Genomic DNA, 13,441 nt, shown 5'->3' with positions numbered 1-13,441 from the left:
CACCAAGCCCTCTCCATTCCTCCTTTACCATTCTCAGGAAACCTTCATGGGTAAACCACGAATCAAGACTTCTGAAAGGCCTCAGACCATCGCTACGCCTTCTTTCTTCCACTATAACAGGGCAGTGGTCAGACAAACCCCTTGGACCACCACGCATCCGAGTCTCTGGAAACTTTTCAAGCCATTCCAGACTAACCAGAACCCTATCAATATGACTGCATGATCGACCTCTGAACCATGTAAACTTGCGGTCAGTAATCGGCAAGTCCACCACACCCATGTCATGTATCCAATTCTTGAAGTCTTCGGCTGACAAGGGTAATGTATCTGCGCCCCGTCTTTCTTCCACCTGTACAATCTCATTGAAGTCCCCATGCAGCAACAGGGAACCTGACATAAACTAGCTATATAGCTCAATTCTTCCCAAACAACAAGCTTCTCATCTCTAGTATGCGCACCATACACCAGGATAAAAGCACAAATAAAATTATACTTCAATATCTCCCCTTCAATACACAACCATCTTTCTCCTTTGTGGCTATTTCTTATTTTGAAAAAATCATCATCCCATATTAATAACAGCCCACCAGATGCACCATTAGATTCAACAAAATCCCAATCCGCGCCACTATTTCCCCAAATATTTCTTATATCAAAATTAGTCACTAACTGTCTTTTGGTCTCTACCAGGCCTAACATGTTTAATCTGAATGCACTTCTCAGGTTCTTAATCATCCTAAGCTTTCCATCCCCCCTTAACCCCCTGATATTCCACGAGCTAAAATTCATTTCAAAAACTTATTACACACCTTTTTATGAGTCTTGGGTCTGCTCCTCCTCGCTTTTTCCCTTTGTTTTGCCAACTTTTTCTTCCGTGCAATTTCTTCGTTTTGCTGCTGAAGGATCGCCATAATGTCATCTTCTTCATTATACAGCATTGTTCCTGATTCCCTTGCTAAGTCCCAAGTTCTTTTGTTCTCTAAGAGCTGCTCCTCCAATGTTAAACCCTCATTGTCACTGGCTTCATCGTCCTTGGCCTGAACTTCATCCTCCACGCCACCGTCGTCCACATCATAACCATCCTCGTCATTAGGCTCCAGTAAGTTTCTGTCGGCAGTAGCTTTTACACCAGGCCCAATCTCTCCAAGCTCTTCCTCATCTTCACTAATTCATTCATCAGCATTACCTAGTTCAGCCTTGTTTTCTACGCCCTCAGCCCCTCTTCCATGGACTGCCCTTCTGCCACTTTCCGCCTCCACCATTCGTGTGTTCAGTCGCATCTCCTTATGCCTACCATTCCCTGCCAAACCCGTCACTTCCCAAGGGGAATTCTGGTTGTCTTCTGACTGGAGAGCCACCGTCGTCAACTCCCTGACGCTGCCCTGCCCTTCTCGGCCTCCTTCTCCCTGTTTACCTCCAATCTCTTTCGCCCAACATGCATCTCCGACTGTGTGAACCGACTAACTCAGTGCTCCAGGAACCAGGGTCGGAAGGCGTTCTTGACTGGGGTAGGAGCGTGCTGCACCAATCCTGGGAGTCGCAGCCTCCAGCGATCGAACAACCCCAGCCGCAGGTGCAAGCGATGCCTTTCCTGGTACATTGCGCCGGTTCTTCCCCTCAGATCCCTGACCCGCTGAAGGCAAACCCAATTTGGTACTGACCCGGTCCGTGCGCACCAAGTTAAGCCCAAGATGGGCATCCGTTCCACTAATCTGTTGGATTCCTTTGGGCCCTACCCCTTCAAAGCCCAAACCTGCATTGCAGCATGTATTACTATAGTGGGGCTTCCTTGTAGATACAGTTACGTTACACAATTTCTCCCCTCTGCCTGGCCCATTATGTTGACAACCGTAATCCCATGGAATCGTCATTTCAGAATCCACTTCGTCATATCCCACCAAATCCGCCATACCTTCATTACCACTTTTATTTGATTGATAAGTTACCAACTTCGATTGATTGTGCATTAAATTATCATAACTCCATTCATTCAAAATTGTTTCTGAAATTACCAATCTATCCTCATCTTCAACCTTCTCTCGCATCACTTCGACAATGACTTCCGCTGCCTGATCCGCACTGCCTGTCGAAATTATAGGTCTTGGCGCCGTTATAGCTACACCATCATTAAACTCAGTGGTTAAATTCCTCTGCTGTTCACCGCTATCCTCACCATCCCTCATCATTCCCATCTTGACATCCACCCCATATGTTTCACAACCTACCTCTTTAACCAGTATGTCAAAGCCACTAGTGCCTATTGTGATATGGATCCATTCTTTAATTACGTCCATTACACATGTATCGATTTCTACCCGACCAGCACTAAACGAAGAGCACGATTCTGTCGTGTTATCACAGCCCACCACCTCACCTCATTGACTGCCTATTAGCCTGAAAGTATCCCCAGACCAAGCATGTAAAGGTACCCCAAAGCATTCTAGCCACACCCTTCGGGTTTCACTTCTCTCCGATTCGTCCCACCTCCATACGCTGTGGAAAAACTGTAGTAGGCCATTCATATTGAAAGTGTAAGCCTCTTCTGCATTCAAGAGGCTGTCAAAGGTCAACAGCGCTTTATAAGCACCCATTTCTCGTACCTGGATGACATGGGGAAAAAATTCTCGCAATCGATTTCCTCAGCGCTCTGAAATTAATAGCCTTCGTCGATCCCCCAACCAGGCTTTTCTGCAACCAGTCCAGGTTTTCTTTCACTGCCATTACTTTAACTCTCTTCGTCCATCCATTGCCATGTGGAGTCTGATCTGTCTTATCGTTTATCAAGGCCTTGTTGGGAGGTTCTGTAATCTTCTTGGCCTCTCCTCCTTCTTCTAGTACTTGTCGATCCATAGCATTTTGACCGTCCCTTCGTGGAGGAATCCTGTTTGTGTCTTTCACCTCGGACATTCTTCTGTACTTGCCTTCCCCCATAAAAACAACCTTTCCTCTCAACCTAATATGATTCATCTCCGCTATAGCCTTTGATGCTCCTCCTTTCGTGGTGTACCGGATGAACGCAAAGATATATAAGCCTCCATTCTTGTATTTCCTAGATAGGTATATGTCGTTTATGCGCCCGGTCCAGTTAAACAGTTGAAACAGCTCTCTTCTCGAGATGTCTAATGGGAGATTATCTACAAAAATTGAAAAAGACTCGCTCTCCAAGCGTCGATACTCATCTCGGTTCCAAACTCTAGGATCCTTGACCTGACCTAACGTTCTACTCCTCCCCGTGTTTCCCACCCACACTCTCTCTCTCCCTCTCTCTCATGAAAATTCATACAATAAGTTTTGATTTAAATCAAGGATGAACCTTAATTAAAAAATAAATGAACCGAAATTATTTCAGATTTGAACAAGCAGTCAAATAAAGTCAATTATCAACAAAACACATCGAATTTGTACTAGTGACAAATATCAGATAGTTGTAACTAACTTAACAAGTACACATGAACAATTTTCAGCAAATCCGAGTGAAACTAAACTAAATGAACCTCAAATAAACGTAGAGATGAATCGAAAATAATCATTTCCAAATCTTACTCGTCTTTGGATTCAGTTTTGCTTTCCGAATTCGTAAAAACAATCTTTTTTTTTTTTGTTTGTTTTTTCGCCACCCTTTTGTGGTTGTTTTCTTTTTTTTTTTTTTGCGGTGTTTTATCGATTTCTTTTTCTTCTCTGCAACACATACAAAAAATTTTGTTAAAATAACAATATAAAATTTTAAATAAATAGATAATTTTTAATAAGCGATGGTGAGAAATATACTCAGATTCAAAAAAAAAATTCTTCTTCTGAAGACGAATGTAAGATGACATTTTTTTTCCTTCTCCTTTTCCTTCTTTCCCCCTTCTTTTCTTCTATCGCTCCTTTTCTTAATTCTGCTCTTTTCACAAGTCCCTAAAACATAAACTTATTTAGTTAGCACAATATTTTAAAAGCATCTGAACCAAAATTTCAAGAGAATTTTTTTATTTACCATTTCATTAGTTATTTCCAAAGCAAGCCGCTTGACCAGCCTCTTCCTTGTCCAGTACGCCACCCATGGTGGTCCAGGAGCATCATCTACTTCTAGTTGAGAAAACTTCGTTTCATGGAAATTTATTAACATTAAAACGAAGACACAATCATCAAACGAAAGTTTCTTTCCTGCTCTTTAGATTTTGATCCCCTTGATCAGGAAGCTCAGCACATGAGGTGTCCAATTCCATCGTCGGACTGTCTCCACATGAAGAGCAGGTGGCTTATGGACCAGTGAGACAGTGCTTGCTGTTGTCGGCAGCAAGAAGCATTTCTGTACGTAGACGACGAAAGTCCTTTTGAATTTTAGCAAGTTCTCCTCCCCTTCAACACTCATATCAATCACAAATTTTGTTAAAGATGCCAAAATAGCACCTTTGAAATTGTTAACAATCTCTTTCTGTTCCTTACCCAGTTTGTTGTATGTAACTTTTTCAGGAAAATGATCTCCTATAACATTTTAATATAAACAAATCAGTCAAAAAGGTCCAGTTCATTTTTTATATTCAAATGAACCTCAAATAAACTAAGGAATGAACCGAAATAACTTTAAAAAAATAACAAAATATTAAAAAAAAATACAAATGTAAAAGATGGAAAGTATAATACCGCCAAAATTTATGCCCAACCCATCTCTTATCTTGACAGGGATTATGTAGATTTTGCTATAGAGAGTGCCAGGATCCATGATAGACATCAAAGCAACGAATCAATTTCCTCAAGAGCTTGTGAGAGACATTCAATTCTGGGATATGTGTCAGTATACCGAATCCCGTTTGTTCAACAATAGTTTTCTTTTCTACACTCAATTCTTTGACACCCTAGCTTTTGATTTTGTTGAGCATCTCAAATCGTGAGTTCTTTGCAAGGATTTGAAACATTATGTTATGATATATTTATAATACAAAAATAGAGTTGATTTAACATGTGTATGCTTACATTATAATGCTGTTTTTCCTTTTTTGAGACGATCATCTTTTTTATTTTGGCTATAAGGAACAAAAAATTTGGTCAATACTTAACAAGTGAACCTCACTCAATTTAGAATTGAATTGAATTTGGTTCAGATTTGGTGAATACTTAACAGTAGTATCAAATGAACCTAACTAAATTCACAAATGAACCGAATTCGGTTCAAATTTAAACAAAAAGTGATAAGTATTCAATCAGTAAGAAAATCATATTTCAATTCATTCCTGCATGCAAATGAACTCAATTAAACTAAGAAATGAACTGAATTTCTTGAGGAATAATAGATTTGGTGAATACTTAACAGTAGTATCAAGTGAACCTCACTCAATTACAAATGAATTGAATTCGATTCAGATTTGAACAAAACGTGATAAACATTTAATTAGCAAGAAAAGCACATTTTAGTTCATTTTTGCATGCAAATGAAGTCAATTAACCTAAGAGAAGAACTGAATTTCTTAAGAAATAACAGATTTTGTGAATACTTAACAGTAGTATCAAGTGAACCTAACTCAATTCACAAATGAACCGAATTCGATTCAGATTTGAACAAAACGTGATAAACATTCAATCAGCAAGAAAAACACATTTCAATTCATTTCTACATGGAAATGAACTCAATTAAACTAAAAGATGAACCGAATTATTTACCAGAACCAATAAACTAACAACACAGTTTCATTCGATGCCCTAGTTACGGAGAAAACAAATAAAAATAGAATCAGAGAAACTTGATCTACTAAATGAATGAACGAACTCAATCCACTAAACCTTAAATCGAACTAGAAGAAACGCGAGATTTGCGAGAAATTAATTGAACATAATAACAATAGTTTTCTCAGTACCTTGCAGAATCTTTGTTCTTGTTTTTGTGTGTTTTTTGTTGATGAATTCAAATGCTCCACCTAATTCTACAGTAGTTTCCGCAGAGAATATGAACAAGTTTTAAGAGATTTTTTCATATTCAAGCGCGAAGTAAATTGATAACGTTTGGGAGATTTATGGGAGAGTGAGTTTTTTTTATATTGGACCTACTTGATTGAACTTAGATACAAAAATACTTGAATCTGTAGTCCAACTATTTTTTTATTTTTATGTTGGCCTATATTCTCCCTCATTATACTATTTGAGCTATGATTTCAATTTTAATTATGCTTTATAACTAACTAATCCTGAAGACTTGATATTTTAATTTAATTATTTATTAAGATCACGAAATTATTTTAGTTAATTTATGTAATGTAATCACAATAGTTCAACCTTCAATAGGTTATTTCAACTATGAATTCAATTTTAATTATGTTTTATAACTACCTAATAGAAGATGAGTTTTTATTTTTATTTTTTGATATGGTGAAGAACTGAAGATAGTATAAAATTATTTGGAATTGATCGGATATTAAAGGAATCTAATTCAATCTAATCCTATATTTAGACCAAATTTATAATTAAATAAAAGATCTGGTATAAATATAATAAATCATATAATTTTGGTTAGAATGATGTCCTTAAATTTGTTTTAAACCATATTGGAAACAACTAATGAATATCATGATAATGATAGTGTATTAGACTACTATTAACTGTAATTTGAGTTTGGGTTTTTATTTAGTTTTGGACATAAAATCTAGCAAATCCAAATCATATTATTTATATCTCGTATGTATAGTTAAATTGCATAGTTTAGATTTGAAAAAGAATTTTTTTTTTGTTTAGTGAAGAGAGCACAAGACGCTAATGAGTAATAGCTCAAATGACATTGTCTCCCCATACTCAATTAAGAGGTTGCGGGTTCGAGTCTCCTATCTTTGGTAAAAAAAAGAATTGCACAAGACAAATAAACAGCAAAAAACACAAAAGAATAAGGCTAGTCAAACTCTCTTAGGGTTTGTTTGGGTGAGCTTTTAAAAAAAAATTTTGACTTGTTGTTTTTAAAAGATCTTATGAAAAAATAAAAGTAATTTTATATTTAAATATCTTATGCAAAAAATCTTTTTATTTATTAATTACATTTGGGTATAACAATATAAAAGTATTTTTTTATTTATTTTTATTATGTAAAAAACATCTTTCTTTTAAAGAAAAAAGATCTTTTAAAAAGATGTAATAGTTTCTCAAAAAAGATGTTTTTTTTTATTTTTCTAGTGCTTTTACTTTTACTACTAGAAATTTGTCAAACACGCTAAAAAATAAAAAAAGATATTTTTTCATTGAAAAAGATATTTATTTTATTAAGATAATGACGTCTAAACAAGCACTTAATCTAAGTCTTCGTAATCCATCAAGATACATCACTCGTTAACCAACTTAAATTGGTCAAGTGAGTGTCAAATTCCACCTTTGTACATACAACAATTCATTTCCCAATGATAGACCCATTTAACGCAAAAAAATCTAAACCTCCTATTTACGCATTTTAATTTAAAAAAATATTTATCTTCATATTAATAAAAAATAGGATTTGAATTTTTCAAAGTTTAAATTTTATTTTAGAAAATAAAGTGTGATCTCTTACTATTTATTTTATAGGTAAAACCAAAAATAAATATAAAAAAAAATATTCAAAATAAAAGATCATACTTTACCCTCTAAAGTATAAATTTAAAATTTAGAGGATCCAACTCCAAAAAAATACACCAAATCTCGGTAACTAGACATAACATATCTTGGATCTCCATCACTAAAAAAATTAGACATTTAATTTCCGATCTTATAAAATCTTTTTCTGATTTACACAAATAAAGAACCTTAACATTTGTAACTAACTGCCCACCGTCATTCGGTCAACGAAACCTATAAATAAAGGACCTCATATGGCTTCCAATTTTCCTTTACACTATTATAAAAACACTTTCTTCTTCGCTGAATCTCTCTGACTCTGATTCAGTGATTCTAATTCTTATTAGTTTTATTGGGCTTTCCGATCTCAATTCTACTCTTAACTCAGGTTTGCTTCCTAGCACGCTACCTTCTTCGGAATTTTGCGCTATTTTTCTCTTTCTTTTTTGCGATGGATGAAATGCGTGAAGAGTTCTCTCCGATTGGATTGACCTCTCCCAAAATCCACGCCATTCCTTGGAGGAAAATTAGGATTTTTATTTTAGGGTTCCATTTGAAATTTCTTTTTTCTGTAATGTTCATAACTTGTATTATACTCAAGTGGTGTTACTGTGTTGATGTAAAATTGGGGGATAAGCAGAATTTGGGTTTTGATGAGGGAATGGATTCTGCAGCTTATTCTGATTGGGTTGTTGTTTGAGTTTTGGAAGAGGTCTCTGAGCAATGAAGGGTCTTATTGATGGGAATACTGTGTGCCTGATGTTATTTGGATTGTGTTTTTTTTTCCTAGTATTATGGCTATTATAACAACAACAAGGAGGACTGAAAGGTTCAGTGGTACAACACCACCAACATGTAAGTACTGGCTAGCTGGGAGATGCAACAGGAATCCTTGCAAATTTTTGCATAGCTTATCGACATTGCCATCCAATGTACATAATGCCAATATGACATATATGCATTCGAAGAATCCACATTTGTCTGCTGAGAAGATGGCCAGTTCCTCTGTTAAGAAGCCAACAAATTGCGCACCCAAGGCCTTCAAGAAGCCAGCAAATTGTGCACGAAAGGCTGTTGAGTGTGGATCAGAAACTATGTCTGTTGAGAAGCCAACCCAGTGTGAACAAATGGATATATCCATTGAAAAGACTGAAAGTGTGGAAGAAGTGGCCACTGTTGCTAAGTCTCCTATGGAGAAATCACGCAGTATTTGTAAATATTGGATGACTGACAATTGTGTGCATGGTGACCTGTGTCAGAATTTGCATTCATGGTTTTATGGTGATGGGTTTACTACACTTGCAAAGCTTCATGAACACAAGAAGGTATAGATGTCTGATTCCACCTTTTATTATTTGATATGAACACATGAAAGGATATTATATTATGCTTAGTGTTTTCGGTAAACTAATTCTGTAGTGAATTGTCTTGGTTTAATTTGGATGTTAGGTGAATATTGGCTAGGAACTTTATTCTAAGATGTTTACTCTAATTAAATTACTTAATAAGTGCCATTGAGTTAGATTCATTTATGCTAATATTCAAATTTTGTGACAGGTTGTCACTGGAATTGCATTACCTGCTGGTTCAGATAAACTTTATTCTGGTAGCACTGATGGCACAGTTCGGGCATGGGATTGCAACACTGGCCATTGTGTTAACATGATCCATCTTAATTCTGAAGTTACCTCGCTCATATCTGAGGGCCCATGGATTTTTGCCGGCGTGAAGAATGCTGTAAAGGTAAGCTCACACTTCCTCTTTTATTTTTATTGTAATAATGATATCTTATGTATAGGAGCTTTAACTGCAAATTTATAATTTGATTGTGGTTGTTGTTAAGGTATGGAATATTCAGACGGGTGCAGATGTTACTCTTGATGGACCTAAAGGGCAAGTCCTTTCCTTGAATGTTGGCAATGATATCCTTCTTGCTGGAGCAGAGGTAAATTCCCTTGCAGTGACTTATGGTTGTTGTAATTCAACCTTTGTTTATAGTTAGCCATTTGCTACTGCTGTTGTTTGATCAGAACCGTCACATTTCAGCTAGCTCTGTTGTTTATTAGTTTTAAAATAATATGTTTATTTAAATTGCAGGATGGTGTTATTTATGCTTGGAGATACAGCTCTGATCCCAAACCTGAGTCTCCTTTCGAACTGGTTGCAACACTAAGTGGTCATACTAAACCGGTGGTTTGTCTTGCTATTGGATGCTACAAGATGCTTTATTCTGGGTCAATGGACCATAGCATCAAGGTAGTGTTTTCTGTCAACTAGCAGTTTGTTTATTTATTTATTTATTTCAGTATGAGATATATGTTTCATGCAAAGCTTTTAAATTTATAATTTGGTCATGATCAGTCTTCATGGTATACACATGCAATTGTTTGTTTCATTCTCTTTTCTAAACTAATAGCGGGTCTGAGATATTTGTTACTCTGCTATCTATAGGTGTGGGACCTAAATACATTACAGTGCACAATGACACTTAACGGGCATACCGACGTAGTCACGTCACTTCTTTGTTGGGAAGATTATTTATTATCGAGTTCATATGATTGCACAGTCAATGTTTGGGTGTGCACTGAGGAGGGAACTCTGAAAGTGGCATATACTCACACTGACAAAAATGTAAGTTGTTTAACCACTGACATTTCTGTACAAATATGTTTAAGTTGATATTTTAATTTTATTGATGAAGGAGGTGATTGGTTTATCCAATTTATATTTTTTATCACAGGCTATTCTTGGACTATATGGAATGACAGATGCAGACGCCAAGCCAATATTGTTCTGCTCGTGCCAAGACAATTCAGTTCGCATGTATGAGTTGCCGACGTGAGTAACCATCAAGCTTTCATCTAATTGTCTTGCTACTGTTGCTGCAATGTCTGTGTTATGTGGGGCTTGTTTTTTCTTGCTTGCTGTTTTAGCTACCTGCTGTGCCTGCTTCTACAGGTTTTTAGAGAGAGGTCGACTATTTACAAGACGAGAAGTTCGATCCTTCGCGATAGGTCCTGGTGGACTCTTCTTCACTGGAGATGGGACTGGTTTGCTGAATGTGTGGAGATGGTTGGAAGAGCCAAAGGTGCCAACCTCTTGAACTACAACAAAAAGATCTTTGTAGGAGGAGAGACTGCATGATCATTGGCACTGCATCACATAGAAAATGTTTGTCAATTGTCAGTGATGATTATTCCTTAAACTATGTTTGGTGAGGGTACTCTTTTTCCTCTTATTAGGGTAGGTATTAGTGTTTTAGCATTTGAGGTTTTAATGAGGCATCACTAACATAGGCCGAGCAGAAATAAAACCTCGGTGGAACTTTGAATGTATAATGTAACAACATTCTATGTATGATACAATTCTCAATAAGATCATAAATTTTGAAAAGAGTGCATATCATTTTAAATTCTTAATTTAACTTCTTAAATTATAATCATAAATATCTTACAGCCAAAGAAAGAAAAAAGTGACCAATTGAAAACCAAAATAATAATAGGCATAACTTTGGACTGTTGGAACTTTTCTAGGCTTGTAGATGAAAACTTCTCTCTCTGTACTAGCCCCAGCCCGACCTGTGCTCCCTTACTATTTATAATCATAAGCTTCAAAAAAGTTATTTATACTTATAAACTCTTTCTGCCGTTATGATATTTCCAAGATGGAAAATTTGACTTTGTATTGGATACACACTCAACCTTTTAAGTTCATGGTTGAGAAAATGTAAGGATGAAAATCTTGAGAGTTTGAATAAACTAGTTTACCTTTTTGACGATGATGGGCAGAGTAACTATTTAAATTATTTGAGAAGACATCCAAATATATTTGACGATGATGGGCAGAGTACTATGATGAAACTCTCAAAAAATATATTGCCCTCCCATGATGAAGCTAATAATGAGGAGATTCTTGGAAACTTAAAAGAATTGAACCTATTCAAATTATGTGAGTTGCAATCCATCAGTGGGGTAGAATACTTGTCAAAGCAGCAGCTGCGTCTATTAGATGTTTCTGATTGTCCAAAATTGACAATAATAGCGTTACAATCTTCCTACACTGGTGCTTAGGGATTTATACAAGCTAGAATCTACAGCCTTTGAGCAGACCTGGATGCCCCCACTTCTTGAAAATCTTGAACACTTGAAAATTCTGGCATGTAATTGTTTGATGAACTTGGCACCATACACTGTCTCGTTCTCCAAACTGAGTCAACTGAACATAAAGGATTGTGCAAGATTGGAGTATTTGTTTACATCCTCAACTGCTAACAATTTTGCTGAACTGAAAAGGATGTCCATATCAAACTGTGAGTTGTTAGAGGCAGTAATGGTTGGAGATGGAGATGATAATGAAATGAAGACATGACGTTCCCCAAGCTCTCATTTATATATCTTGGCAACTTGCCAAAGCTTGAAAGGTTTTCCAAGGGGAAGTCAAAATTGAATTTTCCACAACTGCATGAAGTTTTCATCACTGAATGCAATGGTATGCAAACTTTCTATCAAGGTAATGTGTGATCACCCGAGCTACAAGGGGTGAAAGATACAGAGGGAGAATTTTGCGAGAGTGATGATCTGAATACTGCAATCGAACACTATTTTAGAGGTGACGAAGTTGACAGTGACTTAACCAAGCATGAAGAAAGTGAATAAGAAGAAGAAAACTTGAATTAAAATAATCACTGAATCTCGGTACTAGACAACATTTTTTGTAAGTATTTCTTGACGAGCTATGTTAATGTTAATTATCATATATTTCCTTATAGTTGGATTGGATGTGAGACTTATCATGTGAATCACATACCTTATGAAAATGAGTACAAATAATATATTTCATTTTTAATGCTATTTTAACTTTTGGCAAATGACTAACATAATAGTTCATGAAATTTGTTTGCAAGGTTTCATGGGACTCCAAATGTAGCAAGAGGACAAGTGGATCACATATTCACATCATGGCAAGTTGGCAACAAATATTCAGAAATAAAGCGGTATTTCTTTTTTGTTAGAGTGTGTTGTGATGAATACATTTCCTGTATTCCTACGGGAATAAGTGTGAACGGCTTTCAAGTGGCATAGATATGTCTCATGAATAAATCTGTATATCATGTATTTATTTTTTGTTGAGTGTGTGTATGATTTTTAAGTTATTGAATGTTTTTATAAATAAAAGTGATATGTAATTTTACCAGTTTACATGATACATGATAGAATGCAATGACGTTGCTTGATTCATGTAGCCGATCCCATTTAGTGAGATAAGACTTTGTTGTTGTTATTATGCTTTTGAGTTAAGTTGTAAGTGTGTGTTGTAAGAATAGAGTTTACCACACCAAGTAGATGTATTTCTACATGATTGTTTCATAAATAAAGTTGATGTATATTTTTATGAAAAGATGTGTATAGTTTCAGAAAATGATAGTTGTTTTTTTGTTAACAAACTTCCATTTATTCATGATCAAAGGTGAATATATAATCTCTTTAGAACAGAAAAACTTGTATAGCATAACAAGAGAAAACAGAGTTCGAAAGGAAATGGATCCTCTCAATTTTTTTTTACAATTGAGAGAGTAAAGTGTAATCTCTCACCATTAATTTTATAAGTGAGACCAAGAATAAATATGAGAGAGAAAGTAATAAAGGGTTAGACCATCTCCAGTAGGGAACTCATTTCAGTCCCTATTTATGACCCACCTGTCATAAAAAGTAACTCAAAGAACTCAAAGAATCTCTCTCTTCTCTATTAAAAGGAACTAATTTTAATCCCTATTGTGATCTAACTTAATTAATTAATTAATTAAAGTAATTAAAATTAATATAATTATTATTTTTTTTATAATAATATTATTTAAATTTATAAATTCAAAATAATTCAATATTATAAAATA

At 35.6% G+C, this 13,441-nt stretch overlaps 1 protein-coding gene across 2 annotated transcripts; it reads left to right on the top strand.

Annotated features, from left to right (window-relative positions):
• Window positions 1–7,818: 7,818 nt before the first annotated feature.
• LOC107624977 (zinc finger CCCH domain-containing protein 17) lies at window positions 7,819–10,946 on the top strand. Of its 2 annotated transcripts, none has more exons than XM_016327480.3 (8): window positions 7,819–7,939; window positions 8,342–8,876; window positions 9,109–9,294; window positions 9,395–9,496; window positions 9,649–9,807; window positions 10,003–10,182; window positions 10,292–10,389; window positions 10,510–10,946. In XM_016327480.3, the coding sequence occupies exons 2-8, from the start codon at window positions 8,346–8,348 to the stop codon at window positions 10,652–10,654; spliced, it is 1,401 nt and encodes a 466-aa protein (XP_016182966.1). In that variant the 5' UTR covers window positions 7,819–7,939; window positions 8,342–8,345; the 3' UTR covers window positions 10,655–10,946. The 2 variants fall into 2 exon arrangements, with proteins under 2 accessions (XP_016182966.1, XP_088359553.1); XM_088503427.1 differs by having other exon boundaries at window positions 7,826–7,939; window positions 8,153–8,876.
• The last annotated feature ends 2,495 nt before the right edge of the window (window positions 10,947–13,441 follow it).

This window comes from Arachis ipaensis, chromosome B2, assembly GCF_059453495.1.
Source record: "Arachis ipaensis isolate K30076 ecotype BB chromosome B2, ASM5945349v1, whole genome shotgun sequence".
Lineage (NCBI taxonomy): Eukaryota > Viridiplantae > Streptophyta > Magnoliopsida > Fabales > Fabaceae > Arachis > Arachis ipaensis.
Note: the sequence above shows the minus strand (reverse complement) of the source record. Positions and strands in the feature narration are given on the sequence as shown.

Excerpts from the sequence above, each read along its gene's own strand:
- LOC107624977 (XM_016327480.3), top strand. The coding sequence starts at position 8,346 with ATGGCTATTATAACAACAACAAGGAGGACTGAAAGGTTCAGTGGTACA. Across the intron at positions 9,497-9,648 it reads TCCTTCTTGCTGGAGCAGAG|GATGGTGTTATTTATGCTTG; the intron begins GTAAATTCCCTT and ends TTTAAATTGCAG. Across the intron at positions 10,390-10,509 it reads CGCATGTATGAGTTGCCGAC|GTTTTTAGAGAGAGGTCGAC; the intron begins GTGAGTAACCAT and ends CTGCTTCTACAG.